We start from the raw sequence: 25265 nt of genomic DNA on the forward strand, positions 1-25265 counted from the left end.
TTCTTTATAAATAAACCAAACTGAAGTCAAATGGAGCAAGAGTCCTAATATTACTATAGTACAGCGCTTTGGCAGATCTGGGCGTTAAGCAGCAGAGCAGACGGGACACATCAACACTGAGCCACACAAAGAACAACAAAAAAATATAGTAGGATAATTAAAGATTAATGTTAAAATAAAACAGTAAAAAATTCAATCAACTAGGAAGATAGCAGGAACTAAATGTTTAGTGAACCCAAAGGCAAACAGCTTTGGTTAATTTGAATAAAACTAAAATGTTTTAAGGTGATTTCTCTACTTTAAACTATACCTTTATATCTCTACCATACTTGGTCCCTCAGGGTTGCATTGCTCACTCTTTTTAGCAGAAACCAACTAGTTCATGTTTCCGGCTCTATATTCTATCAGAGGAAAAGGGGAAAATGGATTTAAATGGATTGATGATCCAAAACTCACATTTAAACTGGTTTTAGAATATATAAAGCAGCTTTAAATTAACATCTGGAACCTCAGCCATTGTCATGTCTGGGTGAACACGTTTAAGGCTACGTTCACACTGCAGGTATTAATGTACAGTTCTGATTTTTTTAGCAAATCTGATTCTTTTGCGTGGTTGATCTAATTTCCAAATATGTAATCTTCTGTGTGAACTAAATTCATTCAACTTAGGTGTCACAAGGGAGCGTGTTCTATGTTTACAGAAGTAAACATGGAAGGTAGAGCTGGAGCGCATTTGCAGTCTTTCATTTCTTTCCCAGCCTCAGCCTGCCATTTTGACCCGGGAGCAGAAATACACATTATACATTTTCTTATTTCGAGTGAATACCTAAATATCTCATTATAAAGGCAGAAATATTAATTCCATTGATGGATCATCCTATTTACCAACTCAAAATAATACACTTAAGTAAAAAAATTATCATTTTCATTTTGTTGTTTTTGTTTAATCTTTTGCAGTTTAATGCTGGAGATGGCAAAACTTCTGTTATTACCCCTTATAAAAAAAAACAACACAAAATGGAGCTGTGTACAAATAAAAGATAAAAAAAAAAAAATACAAAGCAAAAAAATATACTCTGTAAGTAAAATAAATAAATGTGAATGGTGATGGTGAAATTGCTTGAATTAAAGGGTAGGTTGTTTCAAAGGTTCGTCCGTGTTTTGTTTGCTCCTATAAAAGACATTGATCTAAAGAGTTTGTAAAAATCTTCACCAGGAACACCAAGGAATGTGACCTCTTGGTGTTTGCAGCTGCATAAACTGTGTTTGGTATTAAGGGCATTAATCTGGTTGTTTTAGTTTGATAATCATTTGGTAGATCATGGTGATTTGGTGATCATTTTGACAGTTTTGATGAAAAAAAGTTGTTTGTAGAAAACAGGCAGGTAAGTAATCACCTCCACATTTAAGCAGTTTGTTTGATCCCAAGAGAGGTCCACATTTCTTTCCTATTTTTTCTAGATTATTCAGGGTCTAAGAATCGGCATCTATGTGCTGGCTGAAAACTGAGAACTGAGACTGAGAACTGGTAAAAGAACCATATGACCGCCCATGTGCATAATGAGCTACCTAAGACCTACCTATTTATACTGTGAAACATCCACATCCCAAGCTAAAATTAATGAACTCATTAAGTGAATGACTAAACAAATCCTATTCTAAATAACAAATCAAAATAAATAATCCAAATTCTAAGATTTAACAAAAAACTTGAGAAATAGCTCCTACACTCCAGCCCCTAATTGTGCATTAAATCACAATTATATCTCTAACTAAAGGAGCTATTCTAAAAACCTCAATAATACTATATTAATACAAAGACATGAATTATTCTTTGTTCTACGTTTTCATAATAATGAACCTGCAAGAAAATAAAGAAAGAAGAGAATAGAAGGAATAGGGATGTCTTTAGTCTGTAGATGCCTCCAGGAGCAGACAGAGCTTTGTCACTGGCCTTTCCAACACACTGGTTTTGGTCTGAAGTTGCACTAAACGAACCAGGCCTCATGCATCAGCTTTGACTGCCAGGACTCTCCCCATCTGCCAACATCCTCTGGCTGCAGTAGCATCTGCGATCAGGACAATGTCTCCAGGAGAGATTTTCTGTTCCCTTTCATCCACTTTTGTCTTTTCTGCAGTAATTGCAGATACTCAGAGATCCATCTTTTCCAAAATAGTTCAGCCATAAACTGTACTTGCTTCCATCTGCGCCTGGGGTACAGGTCTCGTTTCTGAAACAGTCCAGGTGGCAGAACGGGTTTCCTCTTTAATGTCAGAATGTGATTTGGTGAGAGGGCTTCTAAATCATTTGGATTCTCAGAGACCAAAGTGTCATGATTTTATCCAAAGATCTGACCCAAATGCAGAAAATCAAACAGAGACCAAGGGAAGGTTAAACAGGTTTATTATGAACTGGTAGAGAAGGGTCCAGTGCTGCTCTGAACACTGGCGAACCGAGACTGAAACGTGAAGAGGAAGATCCTGCGGTTAGTTCAGGCTCAGAGGGAAATTTGTGTTTCAATTTGTAAAAGGGAATAAAGGCTACAGGACTCACGTTTCCAGAAAAGGTGTCTTTCTTTTAATCCAGTATGTGTGGATTGTTCTAGTAATTGACTTGCTCGTTGGAGGGCGGACAGGGTTTACCCAGGTTGAGGTGTTTCCTTGAGGAACGGAGGAGCTGACTGCCATTTAGATTTCCTTTGGTACTAGAACAGTTTCTTGTGGAGATGAATCCCCTGCTCAGTGTGAAGCCCAAACAATCCTTGTGGAAAAGTTTATCCAAACCACCTGTTTGAATCCTCAGTTCAGTTTGATGCTCAGACAATCCTTCCAGGGGGGAGAAGGTTTAAAACATCCAGTTTGCAGGATGACTTCCTGCCGAGAGGCACTGATTTCAGGCAGGCTTCTGTCATCAAAGGTGCTGACTGTCCCTGGTCTGCTGCTGTTTGATGGTTTTCCTCATCGCTATTCTTTACTAATGCTGGCTCTGTGTCCTCATGCTGGTTGATCTGTTTCTCTCCTCCATCCTCCTTCTCTCTCTCCTCCATCCTCCTCCTTCTCCTCATCCCCCACTGTCACAGCCTGTATGGCGGATTTCCCTGCTGCCCTCCCACAGGAGTCTGGGTCTGTCAGTGGAGCAGCTACCAGGCGATCCACCCGGACCTGGACAGCCTACTGTCCGGATGAAACAGTGTGGTCACTTTAGATAAAAGCCATGTGAGACACACAGATGAGATCAACAGATATTGATCTAGTTTGCTGCTGCGGTACATAAGAAATAACCTTGTTTGGAGAGCTTTGATCCAATGCACTTCTCCCAGATACTGTTATTGATATACACTCACATATATGTGGACAGCTGATAAAAAAAAAGTCTCTTTTGATGCACAGACAGAGAGACGGTGAGAGATTTGAAAATTATGATTACAATAAATAACGTACAAAATTAGGCTACATAGGAGTAAAATTTGACTCATTACATGTTACACGTTTCTTTTGTGAATATTAATGTGTTGCATATAACCAAAATATGTTTTACTTAATTACTAGGAAGAGAACCGGTAAGAACAGTAAGAATATTATAAAGAATTATAAACTATTTTTCTAATCATCACACATTTTACCATCAAAAGAGAAGATTTTTATATGTATAGATGACGCTCTTGTCTGACCAAAATTACCTGGATTGTCCAAAAATAAACACACCAAGCTTTGCCAACTGCCCAGTCCTAGTGTCAATCTGTGAATGAAGCGTGACAGATTAGCTGTTCCACTCAAAATTAATTTAACAAAAAGAAAAACATATCAGGTCATCATTTGATCCAATTCCTTGGGTTAAATCGTTCCAGTCCAGATGAATTCAAAATCAAATACATTAGTTTCAGCCTGGAGTAATCAGAATAACTTAAAAAAAAAAACTGACAGAATATTGTCTGTGAAAGAAGTCCAGCAGTATCTGTCTCTATTTAAGCCTTTGGTGATAGAGGAATGAAGAGCTTTGGACAAGTGAGTGTAATAAATCAGCATAGACATGTAGCACTATGATTAAAAGTCACTTCTGCATAAACTGAGGCACTCTAAATGGAGAGTTAATGGAAAGTTGAAATGATATTGAAATTGATTATATTGGTGCCTCAATACTATTACATTTCTCTCTGTACTGCAGGGACCTCAGATATTGGAGCAATTCATAAAAGACAAATGACTATGATGATAAACAGGTGTTCAGAACTGCAAAAAAAAACGCCAAGTACTGTAAAATACCTTTTTTTCTTCACCTTAATCCAGTTCCATTCAAAAGACTTGTCTAGGTAAAAGACGGCGCACTCATATTTTAGTCCAGGAGGAGGCGCTGTTACTCGCTATGAACCGCTTAAAAAGAGGAAGAAGAGCTTCAACAGGAAGAATAACAGCAGTCGGCAGCAATCACAAAGGGAGGAGACAGGCGGTGTCTGTGTGTGCTATTCAGGATGGAGGAGTACAGCTCTGGGGATGATGTAAACTTGTTTTTTTATATCAATACAGTCATAAAAAGCTCTATAGTCAGTCTGCTGAAATTTGTATCGGTTTGTTAAACCATTTAGCTGTCAACAGAGTCAGTTAGCTGATGGGTGTGGTTGACCTCAGCATCAACATCTCTTTAAAGATTGTTATTGTCGGGCAGTATGATGTTATAAATAATAGATGTTATTGATCATGTATTAAATATTTATCTCTCCTTAGTGACCGTTGAGGGGTTAATTATGCCAATCGAGGTGTGCATTATCACAAATAAAGATTTCGCGGAGGCAACCTTCTTCCAAAATGAATATTTAAGCTATAATTCAAAGTTAATATTTTCAGTATATATATATATATATATATATATATATATATATATATATGTGTGTATGTGTGTGTGTGTGTGTGTATTTTAACAAAATCCGGGTGAATGGACTAGCTTATTTAACAAAAAGCGTTTCCAAGGTAACCGTTTCTAACCGCAGCTGTCTAGTTACCAACCACCCAGCAGCTGGTCATATATACACCAAAATGTATATATTTAGGGATTGAATGAATAATTGCCATTCATGCAGGTGTACTGATTTCAGGAATAGATTTATACCACAAAATGTAAGCCAGTTAAACAGAGAGGTTACTATATATTTAAATAGAGAAATTTTCTTTTATGAAAGCTGCACAGTAGAGCAGTGGGTGGCGCTGTTGCCTTGCAGCAAGACAGTTCCAGCTAGATCTTCTGCATAGAGTTTGCATTTTCTCCCTGTGCATGCATGGATTCTCTCTGGATACTATGGGTTCCTCACACAGTCCAAAACATGACTACTAAGTTAACTGGTATCTCTTAATTGTCCTTAGGTGTGAGTGTGTGTGTGTGCCCATGGTTGTATTCCTTTGTGTGCATCTGTGTTGCCCTGTCACCATGGATGTAATGTTGGGGAGGTACAGGGGGGACATGTCCCCTGCAATTTTTCAAATGTCAGTTTTGGTCTCCTTCACTTTTACTGTCAAAAAACAGTGTTATGCTACAGTACACAGACATTCGTCTTGCACTAGGACCAAGAGGAAAAGCTCAGCTCAAGCTGAAGCCCCTTCCCTGAGTTTAGAGCGCCTACAAGCTCCTGATTGGCAAACCGTCTTTTCTTGTGTGATTGGCTGTCACCGCTGTCACTCCTGAGAAGCTTGCTTTACAAACATCTGATCGGTCTTAAATCAAAATTTCATACATGCCTGCGACAGACTTGTGACCTCTTGTCCATAGACTGCCGGTGTCCCGGCCAGAATTTGTATCCCCCCGCTAGGAGCGTGCATGGAGTTCACTCCGCTTTATTTCCAATCTACCAAACGTACAAGTTGAGATGTGTTATCTTTATGAAAGATGAGCGTTGTTATTTTATTCTTCACTTCACATGTTATAGCAGAATATTGCCAGTGAGCACCACCCCACCATGGAGATAATAAGCTGCAGACAATCAGACTATGACATATCCACATTCACTGCTTTTTTTTCACCTCTTCACCAAGAGAAGTTTTCACAAATTAGGCTTCATTATATAATCGGCTTTTAATAATTTTTATATTCAAATACAGTATGAGTTTCAGATTTGACAACTGCAAACAGCTGATTGGAGATATTCATAAAATCAGGGAAATAGAACTTTACTACCCTGTTAAATATAATGACATGTATATATTTTATTACATATCTGCCATTATCAATTTAAAATACTAAAAATTGTCTTTTTTATCTACTGATTGATCGAATAAAGTATTAAAATAAATGAAACCTACACACCATTACTTAAGCAAACAATCTTATTTTTTAAAGGAACATCTTTAAATAAGCAACATTCATGTTTTCATTAATGCTGCTCATTCATATAAAAAAACAACACAATCTGGTTGCAAGAACAAGAACTAAACCCTGTTAAAAACAAATTGCAGAAACCTGCTTGCAATTTTTGTGTATTCATTTTTACATGAATGTTATTGAAGTTATATGAATTGTAGTAAATACGAGATATTACCTAAATTCCTCCCCATCTTATGTATGTGTGGTGATAAAAACAGAGAAATTAATGGTAAGAAAAAGTGGTCTATTTGACCGTAAACAATGTTAATGCTTACTCACCTTGTTTTTTTCTTCTTTAAAACTATCCTCCAGGGCAACTTTAATTCTGACGAGATAAGCATCTTGGTGAAGGAGGTAACATTTTTTCCCCTAAATTATGAATAAAAACTTTTGTGATATGAGGAAAAACTCCTGTTTCTTTCTCCTAGTGTATTGAAGGAGTCATTGGTGGAACAGACTATAACCAGAACAAAATCAACCAATGGACAGCCAGTATTGTGGAGCATTCACTGACTCACCTGGTGAAGCTGGGTCGGCCCTTCAAATACATTGGTGAGCCATCATTTACATTAGCCGCATGTAGTTTTCTTCATGATTTAACGAGTATGTGGGTAACAACTGTGTCTCTTGTGATTCAGTGAATTGTTCAGTCATGCAGAAGAGCGGTGCCGGTCTCCACACAGCCAATTCCTGCTACTGGGACACTACTACCGATGGTAGGAGACAGTAAAACTTGATGTCCTTTGATGTCATTGTCAAAATCTAAGACTAAAACCAATGTTAGTATTGTGTAAAACTACTTCCACAGCCTTGAACCAAAGGCTATTTCCACTGCAAGCCATGAGAATCAAGAACAAATGGTAAATTTGTATGGTTTGTTATACCGAATCAGTCACAACTTCCTGAAGATGGATGGAAAACCAGCCATGTTCAAAGAAGCTCTTTTTTTTTGCTTTTTGCTTGATAAGATTGATCTCGAGCTGTATCGTTTGAAAAAAACAGGCTGCTTGTAGACCTGGATCTGCATTGGTTGCAGTTTCACCACACTCTGTCCTGCAGCTACAATTAATAGAATAACTTTTCCATTACCTTCTACTAAAAAAAACAAAAATAGACATTTAAAAAAGTTACATTTAGACCGGGCGTCAATATGCCTGATTTAAATAAAGGTTAACCTCACCAAAATAAATGGGATTGAACTAAATATCATGCACCATTTTAAAGAGGGGTAATTGAGAAATAAACAGGGAATTAATGGCTCTGCAGAGTTTTCTGTAACATATATGTACATATACATTTTGAAGCTCAACAATAGAATACCAAGTTTATGCAAAGCAATAATCAGAGCAAAAGGTGGCTACTTTGAAGACCCTAGAACATAAGACATATTTTTCATTTGTTTCACACTTTAAGTATATAATTCCACATGTGTTAATTCATAGTTTTGATGCCTTATGTGGGAATCTACAATTTTCCTAGTCATGATAATAAAGAAAACTCTTTGAATGAATATACACACACACTCTGTACATACTATATGAAAGCAAGTATTAGGAAAACAATGAAGCTGCATTGCATACAGGAAAATAACATTATCTTATTAGTAAACCAAAGTAAAAAATGTTAAATAAAATAAACCCAGTAAAATTTAAAATTCTGACGGTGCTTATTATAAGGTGCAGCTTTAATCAGTATAGGTTTTGTAAATGTTAAAATTTAAGATGCCTTGCATTGGTTTTTATAGTCGATATACATTTGAAATAATTCAGTTAAATTTTAAGTTTTTTTCTGAAGGAAATCATTTTATGTAACTTTCTAAAGTTGAAAGGCGATCCATTGCATGAAGCATGTGGTTTATGTATTTTCAGGAAGCTGCACGGTCCGGTGGGAGAACCGCACCATGTACTGTGTGGTCAGTGTGTTTGCTGTGGCGATGTGACAGCAACGCCGAGCTGCAGCTGCTCCCCCTCCGAGCGCCGTCAGCTCTGTAGCCGTGCAGAAAGGGACATCAGGTTGTGCGATGAAATCGTCCCCGGACACGATTTCACCCCTGGGACATTTCTGTATATGTACTCTGGTGTCTGTATGGATGAAGGTTATTTTCAGAAAACCAGGCTGATAGAACTCATTGATTAAGCTAAACAAAAGCCTGCAACACAGATTTGTCAAAATTCCATTTCCATTAGTTGTACTTTGGTCGTATTTATATATATATACCATATTTCTGCATCATAAGACCAAATAAAACATTCACATTAAGATGTAGACTAAATTTTCTGATAGGGCACAGTGGATTAAGGTGTATAGGAAATGTCTTGTTTTAGTAAATAGTAATTTACTTCTATATTGTTTTCTATAACTGTACATTGACATTTCAATTTCATTTCTGTACAGGTAGTGTAGATGCATTTTCTAATTTTCTGGGTTAAATTCCATGAATGCAACAAGAAAACTATTTATGTTCAGTAAATATATTCTATTGTATGTATTTTATTAGTGTGTGCATGTTTTGTTTTTTTAACTACAATAAAAAATGTACTTTCAGTTTGCGTGAATGGCCACTAGATGTCACCATAACACATGAAGACAAAAACTACACTTTTCACATATAAATATAGATTTTATTTTTAACTAGGCATTTATTTTTTATAGCACAAATTTCTAGTGTCAGGATGTTTGTAATTTTTGTGTCGCAGCATGAATGTTTACACAAACAGAAGCGTTTGGTTGATTCCACTGCAGATACGTAGCAAAAAATAGGGATTAATTCAGAAAACAAGCGCAGTGACATTTTTAAATGTAAAGTTACATTTGTGATATAAAAAAAAAAAAACAGCAAAAAATATTTGGTGTTTTCTTTTAGTTAAACATGTTTTACTCTTAAGTATTACAAGTGAGATACACAGAAGAAAAAACATTTCCAGTCACTATGGCTGCTGATTGACTGCTGAGCAAGACACTTTTTTGTAAACGTGCAAAATACATTTTACGCTTCTTTAAAATACCTGTGCTTTACAATAGCATGTGGAGCGGTTCTTTATCTGTTATTTAGTATCAAACATCTCGTCATCAAGCATGAGCACATCACATAAGCAGTGTTTGAGAAACAAAAAGTTTTTAACTGAAGTGGTAAAAAAGCTCATTGTTTGCAGCCATAAACTGACAAGGATGGATTCTTCTTAACAGCTTTTGTAGCTCATTGGAATTTAAGACATCTGCATGCATCCATGCCAAAAAGGGGACTCTAAAACAATCAAATTAAACCAGCTGCAAAAGGGAAGATGTAAGCTGAAACATGGCTGATCATCTGTGTATGTTTGCAGCCAGAATTAATCCATATCTTCCTCTTATTTGAAAGAAGCGAGAGATATGAGAAAGAGGACTGTGAAAGTGACTGAGGGACACAGGTTGCACTTTTGTGATGCTTTAGACATTGCAGGACACACTGTGGCTTACATCCCCGTTGACTCCACCTCTGATGCTATTTTCCACATTGGGAACGTCGTAGATTGTGTCGTTGAGCACGTCGTACGTTGTGTCATTCTGCATTTCATCTGCGCTTTCGCTCGCTGTGTCGTGGATTTGGTCGTTGGATGGCTCTATATGGGCAGAAGGCTCCGTTGTTGCCCTCCCCATCGGCCTGCTCTGATGGGATGCTGAGGTACATAAGTAGCATAGGAAGGAGGAGCAATCCCAGAGGCCCTGCGTCATGCTGGAGGAAAAGAGCCTCCGGCACGGATGGCAAAACTGGTAGAAGACCAGCATGAAGAAGATGGCGATGGCGTAAGCCAGCAGCAGCTGCAGCACAAGCAGCGGGGCGTAGATGAACTCGTAGAAGTCTGTTTTGTAGATGTACCAGAGCAAGAGCAATGAGGCGTTCTCTACAAAGCGCACCATGTAGTACACGGCCATGCGATACCAGTTCTGGGACTTGTTGATGAGGTCCGGGTCGCTCAGCTTCACTTGCACAGCAGACCAGCAGAACATATTGATGCCTGCATAGAGGAAAGTCAGCAGGCACAATACGATGGTGGTCCCCACTCTGGTGAGGGTCTTCTCTATGTTCTCCGGGAACGGAGAGTGACTCTGCCAGAAGAGGATCCAGGGGTAAAAGAAAAACACCACAAAATTCAAGAAAACCACAGGAAGGACCCAAAGCTGCAGTACGGAGCTGAACAGAACCAGGACCACCACACGTGTGGCAATCTCAAAGCTCCTCCACAGGAAGATGCACAGGTAGGCCATGGGTCCAATATCCACCTCATAGTCATCGTATTTGATCTTAATGGCAAGGATGTTGCATCTCAGTGCCCCGTACACAATGGACAAAAGGGAAATGACCATCAGAGTGCCTAAAAGAAGAAACACATAAGTATAAGCAGCACATTATTTAAAGAACAGGGTTTTTTTTTCAAGGACTTCATGCACTTTTCCTCATCCTTTTATCTCAACCATAAACCTGAGTGAGTTCAGGATGGTGCCATTAATACAAGTAGTGAGTGGAAGAAAAATGGGCTGTTACAGGTCTGTGAGGGCCAGACATCTTGCTTGCTTGTGTTAAGAAAAAAAAAACTTTTAAAATCCTACAAAGTAATTTCCTTGTTATATATGAATCTCTAATTTCCTTGACTAAATACCCCCTTGCTCAACACAGATTCCCTTGGATATTTAATAAACTGCAGCATGAAACTAGGTCCACTTTTACCCATATTAAATAATTAATCCATATATATATAATCCATAGATGCGTTGTCTGTAGAGGGGACAGTGGATTTAGAAAGTATCCCTATGCAAACCTGCAGAGAAGTGGGGAGCAGTGAATACCATGCGGTGATAGTGTTCACTGCTCCACTCTAACCTCATGCTACTAGATAGAATAGAGGTGTTGTCAAACAGCAGCACCGCATGGAGAGAGTGGAATGATGAACACTGAAAAAATCTGAACTTTATTGTGTAATTGCATTCAGAGATCGGTTGTGGTTGTGACGTACTGTACGTTAAAGAAGTGTATCCGATTTAGTTCAGTCAAAATGGAGTATAAGGGAAATAATGTTAAAGGATGAAATAAGGAATGCTCTGAAGAGGTTTTTAGGTGGCTCTACAAAAGCCGTTTTGGTTTAGCCCGTGGTCAATTAAGCAGCAATCTGTAATCTTCTGTTTCACCTGTCCTTTTAGTGTGAGGGGCAGACCTTGACAGGAAATGTTATGGGGTTGCCAGGGGTAATGGCAGGGAGGCTGATAAACTCTAAAACAATCATTTCACTAAATAAGGTAAAAATGCCCAATGGTTTATTCAATGCCAGCACAGGAATGACTTAAGTTATGCAAAAACTTTATTTCAGCGCAGAACTAACGTCTGCTGGGATGGCAGATGGCAACAGTTTTACCTGTAGCACTGAAAAGTAGATAATTTTTATTCAATTCAGAGCTTAATGGGGGGAATATTTGACCGCTGGGTGATCTAAAAAAATAATCTTTAATATCTGAAACAAAAGCAGCGCACATTGTGTTTTTTTTGTATTAATTATTTTTTATACATTATTTTAACTACATAAATCTGCACTAACATAAAACTAACCATTCAGTCAATTTCCTGAGTTTTTTCACATGGGTCAAATGTCATCTTCACGTAGCTGAAGCTCCTCCTTTGATTACGTGGTCTAGGGTGTAAACAACGTGCATCTTAAAGGTATAGCGGAGGATTTTCTTTTTCCGGGTGGGTCGTCAAAATAAGTGGTCGTCCTAATTGTCAATCACTCTGGTGATATGTTTACGTAAGGCCATCCTTCTTGCTCGTCCGGTTAGCTATCTTTTACTGCGCATGCGCACTTTCAGGCGTACACGTGTGGCGAGCTACAGTTTCAGACAGTCATTGAAGCTCACCGTTCTCACGGCATTTTGAATTGAGAAAGCTTCCTGGATGGGAAGGAAACGTCTTCAAATTTGGAAAACAAAGTCCAGTGGTTTGTTTTTTTAAACTTTTAAAACTTATTTGGAATGACCATGACCTGGATGACCATTTGTTCTTTACTAATAAGCGTTTATGAAATATGGAGATAATCATTTTAAATATTATGTATTGTAACTGCTTAATGTAAACAGTTATAATACATGGCTTGACGTCTCTTGTCTTAGAAAGATTGTAACTCTCCACTCTGTTTTGGAATGTTATTGCTTTGGACTCCCATTTAGGCCACTTTATTGGGCGTAGGTTTGCATAGGGACATGTCCCTACCAACCTTTTGGAGCAACCTAGCTGTCCCTACCAATAATTTGATGTGAATAACATGTTTATAATTTACAATACAGCATTTTTGCAGCAGTCACTTCTTTCCTCAAAGCTTCGCTGCCTGGTAGCTGCCACAGCTGCTCCGTCTGAATATCTGCAGGGCCTTTCCAGTCCCTTTAACTTAGCAGCGCATGCAACTGTGCTTTGCTGTTTAGATCCACTCTGATTGGTTGTTCTGCCTTAGTTCCTCCTTCTCTCTTCCTGATTGGCTGTTTTCTAGTCCATATTTGTATGCGAGTGCTTGGAATGCGAAATAATATTTTATTCCAGTTAGAATACCACCTCTACTACAATTAATATTAGACTACAAAACTAGTCCCAATTAAAAAACTAAATATTAAATATTATCTACGCTAAAACAAGCGAAAACTGCTGATTGCATTTCTGTAAAGAAGCAGGAGAGAGTTTTGATATGTGGAACCAATGTTAGCATCTCTAAATAATATTTAATTCTGAAGTATAATACATTTTATTAAAAAAAAAACTTTTTTCTCTTTTATAAAGCTTAATTCTTTGTGTAAGGCAGGAGTTCTGAAGACTGCTGGAAAAATGGACAAGCAAAGCATTTAAGCTATCAAAAATCCTGATTCTTAGACACAGCCAACTGAAAAAGATATATCACATATAGATAATCACATCTATTGTGATTTTTGGATTATCTTTTCTTAGATAATGTCTGTCACAGTTGTGTGTTCAAATACTTATTTTCCTCACTAAATCTCTAAAAGTTACTCAAGTAAATGCATATAGCTACTACACACCTCACAACAACAAAAAATGTGTGATTTGTCTTTCTACTCTTTGGACTAATTTTACTGACTACAGTACAAGCTGAATAAATATGACTTCAAGGCAAAGTAAAAAATTGCCTCATCACAGTTCATTCACAAAGTGGTATTTTGCCTGATTAATGCATGTCTGACAAATTACCATAAGATCTGTCTGTATTGTTTAAAATCTAAAAACTCTTGGCTTGAGAAGCATTTAGAGAGAAAAGCAGCATTTTCATCATCGCACCAGTGGGGCAGTTACATAACCCCACTTGGACTCAACATCCAGCTCTGCCCACACTGTAGCACACTTATGACAGACTCATATTAATCCCCCCCCCCACACACACACACACACACACACATCCACCACACCACCTCCTCACCTCTTCCAATAGATACCCCTCGCTGCAGCACACAGATGTAGAGCTGCAATGTGAGCTGGGGAGCCGATCCCAGGAAGGCCTGAATCACAGATGTGCGGGAGAATGCTGCACGGTGCGTGAACAGTTTCCCCTCGGCCTGTCCCACCTGCCGCTCCACCTCCACTGAATGCCCCTCGCGGGGCATCTGCTTCTTTCTGGTGATGCTGACATAAGGCTCTTCCACTTGGCCCACGCTGCCATAGATGCAGAACGCCTCCAGACACCTGAGACGAAGAGCAGAGAAGATTAACTGCTGCTGCATCATTATTGTCATTTCTATTTTAGACACACACATATGTGTGTGTATATATATATATATATATATATATATATACACATAAACATATATATTAGGCTTTTAGCTAGGAATATTTCATAGGATGTACACCTTAGGGGAGGGTTGGCCTAGTGGGTTGGAGCAGTGCGCTTGTGCTCTGAGAAGGTTGCAAGTACCCGGTTCGATCCCCAGGGTTAAATGCAAAAAGTTTTTTTTTGTTGCTGTGTACTTGTGAAAGAGTAATAACAAAATTTTAAAAAAAATTAAAAAGCTGGAATCTTGGTGTACCACAGCTTCAGGCTTTGTGCAGCAGCGCAAGCTTCATAGGAATTGTTAACTGTTAGAATTGGAGATAAAATTCAAACACACAAAAAAGTATTCAGTACATATTGAAAGAACAATAACAAAGAAAATTACAGTTCTAAATTTATACCTTACTTTAAATTAATCTTGCTGGAGATTCCCAGCAATTCCAGGTTGAAACCAGTGTTAACAAATTCAATGTTGTTAATCTTTAACAAAATTTTATGCAAGACATTTCTTGCCTGATTGCTCTTGAAGAAGCTGGAGATTGCTCTTTCTGTGGTTCTCCCTTTTTTACGCTCTTAATTTTCCCGAAATTCACAAACTCCTCATCAGTTTTGGTAAAAAAAAAATGTAATAAATAAATCCTAGTCCACAAACATCCTTCTTCACGTGTTCACATGTATGGATTGCACCTAAAAATATCAAATATATTTTCAATTCAAACTATAGATAAAAAATAATACATTACAGCAAACAATAGCTTAAATCTGAGGTCTTCAACAGGGGGTCCACAACCCCTTGGGGGTCCACAGAGGTACTGAATGGGGCTTGCGAAAGTTTTGGTTGATTAGAGTTTTTTTTTTTTATTCCTCGCTGCAAGTTTTTCCACTAATTGAAATGTTTTTAAATAAAAATTAACATGAACTCAACACACTGTAGTAAACAGATAAATGGAGGCAGACGATGTCTTTGAGTCATCAATGCACACATTCAAAGAAACACTGGAGCTCTGTCAAGCTGGGCACCGTTTCATTCACAACACCTGTCCCAGCTGTGCATGCTCGTGTTATCATTGGTTCATTATTACCTCCACTAACTTTCATAAATGAAGAATTTCAAATTAGTTTATTCATAAGGCTGGTCACCAGCTTGCAAAGTGCCTAGAGAGTCTGTGTTCTTGAAATTTCAGACACCTAAATAGTGCTAATGCGTAGTATAACAACCTCTTTCACCTTGCTGGCAGTTCAGTGTGATTGAAAGGCAGTGGTGGAAATCACTTGGAGACAATAACCCAAAAAATTTAAGCCTGCACAACTACAGCACAATGCAGGACCATACATGTGCAGCAGCAGAGAAACGGTTTCATCATCCCCAAGAAAGCAAAAAAAGAGAACTTAAAAGATTATGAAACTGGAGACATTATAACACAAGGATAATCATAGAGCAAACTTTCTGCAGGTGGAAGGAGCTAATAAAGAAGGGAGATTTTAAAATGGATGCTGAAGTTGCCATGTTTCTTCTTGAGGAGTTAGTGAACTGTGCTGCCTAAATTAGTGTAAAGCTAACTTTTTCCATTTGATTTAATTAGACAGTGTTGCTCGTTATCATAAAAAAACAAAACATCCTGTAAACATAAATCAGTGTTGTTGGTACAGAATAGGTTCTAAATGGGTTTAGAAGCTTCCAAAGCCGTGGTGGCTCTTGGTCACAGTAAATGCCGGCTTGTAAAGACTTCACTTCACATGAAATGGTCATATTTGTTTTGTCAAGGCTTTTTTGACACACGGCGGCTACCGTTGCCCCAATGCATGTTTCAGGCAGGGACTCGCTAGATTATACTGTTCATTTGAGCAAAATACCCCATTTCACCACTAAATAGCAGTCATTCTTACACAATATCCCTTTAACTTTCACTTTAATTCTATGTTTTCTCTGAAATACTTTCACTTCATTATTGAAGTCCTTTGTGTGAATAATGTTTTGTGAAAAGTAAGAGCTGTAAATGCATTTCAGATGCAACATATGATATAACCAAGAAAAACTAAAATCATCCACACTGTGAAAGCTTCAGTTTCAGCCTCCTTGCTGATGGTAAATTTATCTGAATGCAAGAACAAGATTGGTCACAAGATTGAATTTATGTTTCCCTTATCTAGTCTAAATCTCATTTACTTGCAAAGATTTGCATATTCAGACACCTCTACGTAGTAACAGTATTAAACATTGAGTTCCCTGGTCTCCAAAGGTTGGATCCTTTTCTGCCTAAGGGATGCAGCCTCCCTCCAAATGAAAAAAGGAGAGACTCATTGGTTTAATGAAATCCAAATGAGTATTCATTAGTCAGCGAGCCAGTAGGTAATGAAGTTGCTAACACTATATAAACGATTAATAGATGGCAATCATGGCCATGTTGCCTCAAGCTAGAGAGGAAAATGCCCCTAAAAGGATGTTTCAGTGAGACCACATGCCCAAACACACCAGTCACCAGTACTCCAGCAACATGCATATTATTGATTTGCCTTTTCAGTCCCTGGATTATAAGGGTAAATTAGAGTCTGAAGCAGCTGGTTGCAGATTTTATCATGTAGGAACTGAAAGATGAATGACTGTAACGTTATCAGCTAAGATGAAAGCTAGAAAGGGCTTGTTTAAAAACCTGATCTAAGGTTTTTTGAATGCAGTTTATATTTGAAGGGTGTAAAAGATGTCAAAATCAATTAAAGATTCAAAAGCATAAACAAACACTCACAACTTCTTACGAATAATGAAAAAGTGTTCATAAATTCATCATTTTACTTTATCAATAAATATACCTAATTTAATATTAATGAGGACATCCTCAAATAATAAAAGAAGGCTTTGTTCTAGCACAGCTACGGTGAAGTGATTTATAGTGTTTGTAATTACTAAGTTAAAACCTCACTTAGGCTGTTTTGAGATCAATACTTCTATAAAATATGGCAACATTAGCCAATGCCATAGCTGCTCAAATATGTTGTAATTTGATCTATAAACATTCAATATATTTAGGTTTTTATATCATCAATATATTCATTGCAGCTTTTACCATTATTTAATAAATACATTCAGTGTTTACTTGTTTCCACAGAATGTCTGCATGATGCTGCAGATGAAGAAGCTGCAGAAGCTCAACAGCCTGAGGTAAATTTACCACCAGGGTCATTTACAGCTGCATTGAATAGTTTGTCATTATGGAGGTCAAAAGAGCCATCAGTGTCAGTGAGAGTCAGTCATTTTCCAATCCAATATTAAACCAGGAAGAGCAGGCTGTGGCCAAAAGAGCTGTGGGTCTAGCAGTGTTGATCTACAGCCAATTAAACAACACGACTACAGGATTTAAACCAGAGCTGTGCTGAGAGACCAACTGTTCATCTGTATAACAATGGGTGACATGCAGACTGGGTATTACTCAAGCTCTTAAATATGAGATCTACATATTCCTCTAAAACTTATACGCATTTCCAGAAACAACATTATATGGAGTTATCAGTCCATGCCAATTAAAGCAAGAACTGAAGTAAAGAAAGGAGCAGAGAGGGCACAAGAAAGGAGCAACAAAAGGAAGGCAGACAAAAAAAGGCAAACATGGAAGGAAGGAAGGAAGGAAGGAAGGAAGGAAGGAAGGAAGGAAGGAAGGAAGGAAGGAAGGAAGGAAGGAAGGAAGGAAGGAAAAGGGAGGATAGGGAGGATGAAGGGCAAAAACTACTTTCTACTAATCCAGACTGTGAATATCGTACTCAACTTCCAGCAGCAGCACAAGATTGTTTTAAGTCCTACCTTGCTAACAGGAAACAATTGTGTTAAACTAACTAAATATGATTAAGTAAATGCCAAAAACACTTGCATTATCATTATTTTTCAGTGTAGGACGTCTCTTTTCCTCTTAAACCCACCTGATACTGAAGTGCCTGACCGCACCGGACTGTATTTATACCGCAACACATGGCAGATTTCAACATGATGGTGAGCCGTTTAAACACGACACCAATAGCAAAGCAGAGGGAGAAGTGGACGTTGCTGCTACTTGAGTAAAGATTGCATACAGGAGATGAATGGAGAGAGCGTGCGTGAGGAGGGGGGCTGTAAAGCTTAAAGTAGCCCGATGGCTTGTTGTGCTAATATACTAGAGTATATCCATGTCTAGTGAAGGTGAAGAATGATGAAGTGTGCATGTATGGGGCACGTTTCAGAACTTGGGATGTCTGTAACATGTGGTGGTGCGCTATCACCAATGGTTCCATTCAAGGTGCGCACTCACTATCTTTCCATGTCTGATGTGTGATCACATACTACTGAGAATAGCAAAATTGTATCTTTTTGGCCGATTTATGGAACTGTTGCCGTGTCCTCAACCTTTATCACGTGTTATACTTCATATGGGGCCCACCCAGATAATGTTGCTTATGGGCCTATTGTTGTGTATTACACCATTGCTACTATAGAACATTTAATCCAAATTCCAGCAAACAGTTGGCACGTTTTGCTCAGGCAGGAGAAACTATAATCTAAAAGGTTGCAGTGAGTGGAACATGTAGATGACAAAACTTCTCCTGATGTAGAAATTCAATAATATATCTTTACTGCTCTCAAGCAGACAATTTGTCTCAGACATGCAAATGTTCAGTATTGATACTGCTGTGGATACAGCAGAATAATGATGCATCTGACCTGCTTTGCATCAGAGGTGCATGCCAGTTTAATAAAGATAATGGTAGTTTCTCCCTGCTTTGAAACGTTTTTACCAAAGTAACATTACTGAAGTAATGTTAAGCAATCACTAAAATTGGAGAAAAATCTCAATCTAGCAGTGAAACAGAATGAGGGGTGCAGACTTTAAGTAATACAGAAAGCCATATTGGACATTAACTGTGCATTGTCCAGTGCCGCCATGCACCTGATAAAGACCATTATAGTTTAAAATAATTGGTAAAGCCCTAAATCTAAACCTAAAACAATTCCTTATTCCCCAAACACATTCATTAACTTCTTTGAATGCAACTTTGAACTTTAACAAAATATTTCTTTAGACTGGAAGACATACTAAGTAAATAGTAGGGATTAAGGCCAAAATGATTTTACCAAATATCTAAAGTTCAATTATTTTTAACCAATATTACAGATGCAACTGATTGATTTTTTCCATTGCACAAACCTTAAGCTTGTAGATGGTTCAACCCAGGCTTTCAGTTTTTCAAAAACTTGCTTCCCCAGAGTCCATTGTTGCAGGACTTTATTGTAAAATGTGTGTGAAAATGTTTTACTTCTACCTGTATGCATGGATCTACATACTAACTGTAACCTTCTCTACCTTTATGTGTGGCAACAAGCTGACTTTAAGCATTTTACCGCCATCTAAAGGGCTGGAGTGAGAAATGTTTAATATAGTGCGAGTAATATTGATAGTGATTGAAGATTATTTTGTAAATGCAATTAATTCCCCAGCCCTAGCAGGGATACATGTATCCACACAGAAAGTTTCTTTAAAGCAAAGCTAAATGCTAACTGGTTTTTGGTATCACAATTGTCAGCAACAGCATTCCAGAAAAAATATATATTCCTGAAAAGGTGCAGCTCTACTTTAAAGTGAAAAGCCATTTCACATTGGAACCAAGACGGTAGTGCTTCAATACCCTGGTAAATAAGATAACTTATCTTTTTGATGCTACAGTGTTAGAAGGGAATTTGCTACAGCTATTCTTCTTTCCTGCAAAATACATTTTTAAACAGAGCTTGACTATTATGAAAGAGAAAAAGACAATTTGTTGTCCTATGTTTACTGATAATATCATGCTGCATAAGTTGGTCTCTTTCTGCCCTTGGTTTTATGTAGCCATCTGTACTGAAAGATGTTAAACCTCATAATCTAGTGACCTGAAACTGACAATATCTGGGTAGATCACAACCACATCTGACTCTACATAATGTCATAGTTACTCCCATAAATATTGATTAGCAGCTTCTATAATCGGTTTGAAAAAAATATTTGATGTAACTTTCATCCTTTAGTTAACTCTCCCTCCTAGATTCATTTAAATACAGACTTTGAGTTCAAGATGACCTCAAAAAAAAAAAAAAAAAAAAAAGCTACAGGAAAAAATGGAGAAAGTGAACTTTGAGCTGAATAGATTTTATCTAACTTCTGCTCCAATGCATAAAGAAGCTAAAAAAAAAACAATGAGGATTTGAGAGGAAAATAAGTTGGTTTAGAAATTAACTATTTCTAACCAACAGCTGTCAGTGCCACTGTTGTGACGGATAATGATAAGCGCAGTTGTGCACGAGTATGATGAGGAAGTGCTGCTTGGAGCAGTGGCAGACATGCTTGTGCTGTCAGTGATAAGCAGCCTGCAGTGACATGAACTATTCTTAGAACCGTGCTTCGCCCAGGGAAGATGTAGATGTCTGAAGAAGAGTTATCATTCAATGAACACTGGAGGGGATACGGACCGTTATAGGTCAAAATGACTGAGGCTGCTGCTGGGGAACAATGTGAGAACAAAACAGGGTGTCACAGTCATAAACAGAACAGTCTCTCTGCTGAGGAATCTGCTCACAGAGACCTTCTTCACTGACTGAGTCATTAACTCCACATGTACTTCACTGGTATGGCTACAAATAGCAACGCTTGTTATTTTACAATAATTACAGACAGCTACACCCCCCTAACAGTTTTAACACTTGCATGCTAAGATATGTTCTAATTATGCATGGTGCTTTTGTGGTTCCTGTTTAGGCCAAGATAATACAAACAGATATTTAATAAGACGACTTTCCTCTGCCCTCTACTGACATCTGACAAAGACGAAACGTTTTATTTTTTGAAAAAGTAATTACAGCTGACATTTTAAAACATCATTCCAGGGGCAGTGTACTGGAGATCTTCATAATCAACTAAATATATATATATACATACACACGTGCGTATATATATATATATATATATCATTCTAAGAAACATAACGTAGAAATCACAAGGTTGGTAGTATCTCACACTATAATAGGTTACTATGTCCAATCTAAGGTTTTTTTCTGGATTGAAATTAAAAATACTTTAGATAAATTTATTGAAAGCCATGTATACACTAAATTCACTTAAGTAGACACATAATACCATAGTCTACACAATGTATGTTTCATGTCATTCATTTTACATTCTATAAACCAAAAGTTGCTTGAAAAGGAGTGGAAAATAGGCAAACTTTTTAATCCCACCCCTTATTTATACATATGGTTGCTGGAGTTCCTGCTTATATCTATAAGATATAAGTTTTGATTTGTAGTTGATGAAAAAAAAAATTGTAAAAACCCTGATTAAACTTGAAACCAGTAACCAGAGCTAGATGTTTGATTGTTTTTTTACTAATTCAAACACCATTTTAGAGTTGCCACACTTATAAAGATTCCCTGGCTAAGTGTCACATAAATAAACACCAACAGGCTATTGTAACATCCAGAAATAAATTTACTGATTGTGAATAAATCCATAAAATTTTGTAAAACACCAGGTCCATTTACAGCAATGATGTAAGTTACCTGGTGTATTTTTTATTGAAATAGGCAGTGTTGCAAATGTTGGCTTTAACTCCTCATAGTTGGCCTTATCTCGGTACATCTTGGTCTCGTTTGGTATGGTCTTGACTAAACCACTATTAAGTATGCTACAGGGTTGTTTACCAAAAGCATTATGTATGCCTGTACCATTAAAAGGTGAAAACAGGCAAAAATATAAGGTGTTTCGGCATTATGAAAAAAAAGTGACATAGTTGGAATTTCTCATGGCATTTATATGTTCCTAAACATACTTTACGACCTTTACTTTTCCAGCCAACCTCAGATGAGGTTAGATATATTGCAGCAAAATTCCACCTGATTAATTAGATTTTCAGCCTGTGAGCTTTAAAAAAAAAGAGTTCCCAGAACTCTGTTCAAATACGAACAGAATACCACCACAAGCTACAGTAAACTGAAACCAAGACAAAAAAGAATCCCCAACAAGTCAGCTGTAGCTGAAGAATTAGGGTGAGATGTTTTTTCACCAAAGTGGATCAACTGCTGTTTGTACAATTGATCCCACTGTCTGTGTGGGTGTATGCACAACAGGGAGGTTTCTAAAGAGAAAGATTAGTCTTGTGTTATTTAATCAGATGGTCAAGAAGAACCATCAGGATGCATGTATATTAGGTAACAGACCATGCAGGTTTAGGTGATCTTTATGCTCCTGCATCCTTGCAGACATTAATTAGACAATGATAGGCAATGCATTGCATGATTCAGAAATAAACTGTTTTATGTCATTGGTAATGTGGAACTTATCGATGCCTTTAATGATCAGACTTCTGATCTAAATGACACTGGCACGCATTCACGCTGCATTAATATGAGGACAAGACAGAGGCTTAGAAAGGATGCAATCAACTACATGAGCGCAGAGCGATCAGATCAACGAAACCAAGCAGGTTTTTATCGCAAACCACATTATAGGGACATGTCCCTCTGCGCACAGCTGCATCTCCAGAGACAAATACACCAACTCTGACCTGACAATGGGACCGAGCTGCAGGATGTGCAGCAGCAGAATGAGCGGTCTGTCTCTGCTCAGGTCCCGGTGGATGAAGGTGAGAGTCAGCTGCACCAGGACGGACGGGACGAGCGTGAAGAGCAGCGTGAGTCCCTGCCAGATCTGGTCCCCTGCGGAGCGGTACGTGGAGCTGAGGTACAGGGCTGCCGTGGTCTCCGCCGTGAACAGAGACACCGACACAAAGATGGAGCTGGGGAAGCGCATCCTCGCTCACTCCACTCCGCCATCCGGGGGGAAGCGGCACGCTGCTTCACCCCGGTTCCTCGCGTCCATAACGGGAACCACCGAGCCGTGTGGACGGCGTCGAGGCACCATACGGGGACGCCGCCTCAGCAGCTGCTAATCAGCGAACCAAGGAAAGAAAGCTTTTCTCAGCCAAGGGTTATGTCGAGGCGAGGCGGCAGGGGGCGCTGCGCCCTCTATGGTAGATAGAGATGATGGACACTGCAGTGATGTGATCTGGCTCTCCTGTTTACTGATCCTGGACCTGAGGTTCAATTAACTGTAGATCCTCTTAAACATAGATAAAGCCTTTCCAGCGAGAATAGGTGTGATTCCTTGATAAATTAATCACACTGTCACCCTTTAGAAATAACCACCACCACCCAGTCTACCAATCAGGCAGAGTTGTCCATGTACCCATATCACAGTTAAGACATGAAGCCATTAATCAAACGATCACCTCCATAAAAACTAATCTATTAATACTTCTCTACCACTTTCCTTAATAACCCCTGACAGCTGGATATCTTTTAATGCACCATCATGCAGCATTTGATGCAGGTCCAACCATTTGCGGTTCTAGACGGGGGCCAGGGGCCCTGTGGATCATGGTCTGGCTCCTATTATGGCCCCTTTACTAATGACACAATACTCTAATTCTAACAATGATACGCGCTGAAACAGACTTGGTACTGATAGATCCTTTGGATCTAATTAATTTTTTCTTTACAAATTCTGTTTATTAACTATTTAAAAACAATAAGGTGTTAGCTTCAGTGGTATTGAGATAGGATCCCAGTTTTCATCTGCTAAATGTTTTTTTCAAAACAAAGAAATAAAATACTATAAATTTTACAGCTAAATTTAACAGTTTTTCTTAAATTCTAATTCAGATTTGATAGAAAACTGTAATTTCAACTTAAATTAAGTCAAAAATATGTAACATTCCTAGATTCTGAATGTGTATTGACCTAATCAGACATTAAGAATTTTAATGAAACCTAATTGAAGAGAAATTTCACTTCATGCAGTTATCTTAATTTATTTGAATCCCTTGCCCTGTTTTTTATTTCATGCTATTCTGTTCCCCCATGCTGGTCCCCTCCTGGCCCCCCTGACACATTTGGTCTAGAACAGCCACTGGATCCAACAGATTCTGCAACAGTTTCTTCCCCACTGCCATCAGACTGCTGCACTGTTAAAAGAAAAAGTCTCTAAATCAAGTCACAGATTCTGCATCACACTGATAACACCAACAGCTAGATGGGGGGCCAGGGGGGGCCATGGCCACCCTTAGCCAATCATTTGCCACCCCTACCATTTTTTTCCCTCTAATACAGACAGTGGCAGCAGTAATACTCTCAAGTGGAATGTTTTAACTTATTCAACATTTTGATTTTCTATATGTAAACAATTACCTGACAACTAAAAAGCTGTGGTTAATTATGCACATCAATATGCTTACAATAAAGATGATACAGAATTAATGCACTTTTCAGAACTACATTTTGTCTTATATTGGGTCTACAATTCATTTACGAATCTCCACTTAAATCCGAGATAATTATTTTAATAAAAAGTAATCCATTTAATATAGATATTATTAGATTTAAATATTAATTGTATACAGAATGATTATTGATAAAAGTAGATAGGTACTGACAACAAATAAGATGTTCGCCCCAGAACCCAAAACTGAAAGAATTTTTTCCACCACACCTTTAATTTAATTAGCATGGATGTTTAAATATATGCGTCTATTTGTTAGCAAAGGCTGTAGGAAAGTATAGTTTGTCTTTATTTTGAAAATATGGATGTTGTAGTTGTTCATTTTCTTTTTTTGGAACAATGTAGATTGACCCTGAGCTTCTGGCACCTATCTGCTTTTGGCCTCCCCTCAGTGTACATTGGTTATTGCCTGGCCACCCTTATTAAAATGTTCTGGCTACACCTCTGAACACCAAGCCAAAAATACTGCACATTTGCACCAAATGTATAAATGCTCTGAACTTCGATATCAATGCATTTTTTGCACCATGTTTTTTTCCCCCACATTGTTTACATTTGCTCACTGCTGCACTTTATGGAATGCCAATGTTCATTTACTATCTGAAAAGCTGCACAACATGAAATTTCGTTTTGTATAAACTCTGTGTATAGAAAATGACAATAAAAGTTGTCTAAGTCATCTCAGCAAAGATATCATTACAATTTCATTCCAAAGAAGTAAAAAAAGTAATAAAAAAACACCTTTTTGTCTGTTTATTTGTTTTAAATGTTTTGAACTTTTCTGGAATAATAAATGAC

The 25265-nt window shown here is 38.0% G+C and overlaps 2 protein-coding genes across 2 annotated transcripts; one reads left to right on the top strand and one right to left on the bottom strand.

Annotated features, from left to right (window-relative positions):
* Window positions 1-6541: 6541 nt before the first annotated feature.
* Window positions 6542-8987, top strand: dynlt3 (dynein, light chain, Tctex-type 3). Its single transcript, XM_015385391.1, has 4 exons — window positions 6542-6703; window positions 6778-6901; window positions 6988-7065; window positions 8218-8987. Exons 1-4 carry the CDS (start codon window positions 6611-6613, stop codon window positions 8286-8288), a joined length of 366 nt encoding a protein of 121 aa, XP_015240877.1. The 5' UTR covers window positions 6542-6610; the 3' UTR covers window positions 8289-8987.
* Window positions 8988-9003: 16 nt separating this feature from the next.
* xk (X-linked Kx blood group) lies at window positions 9004-23101 on the bottom strand. The gene is made up of 3 exons (XM_015385390.1): window positions 22696-23101; window positions 13795-14057; window positions 9004-10701 (listed from the first exon to the last, which is right to left on the bottom strand). Exons 1-3 carry the CDS (start codon window positions 22938-22940, stop codon window positions 9776-9778), a joined length of 1434 nt encoding a protein of 477 aa, XP_015240876.1. The 5' UTR covers window positions 22941-23101; the 3' UTR covers window positions 9004-9775.
* Window positions 23102-25265: the final 2164 nt, after the last annotated feature.

This window comes from Cyprinodon variegatus, unplaced genomic scaffold (genome assembly GCF_000732505.1).
Source record: "Cyprinodon variegatus isolate N-32 unplaced genomic scaffold, C_variegatus-1.0 Scaffold337, whole genome shotgun sequence".
NCBI lineage: Eukaryota > Metazoa > Chordata > Actinopteri > Cyprinodontiformes > Cyprinodontidae > Cyprinodon > Cyprinodon variegatus.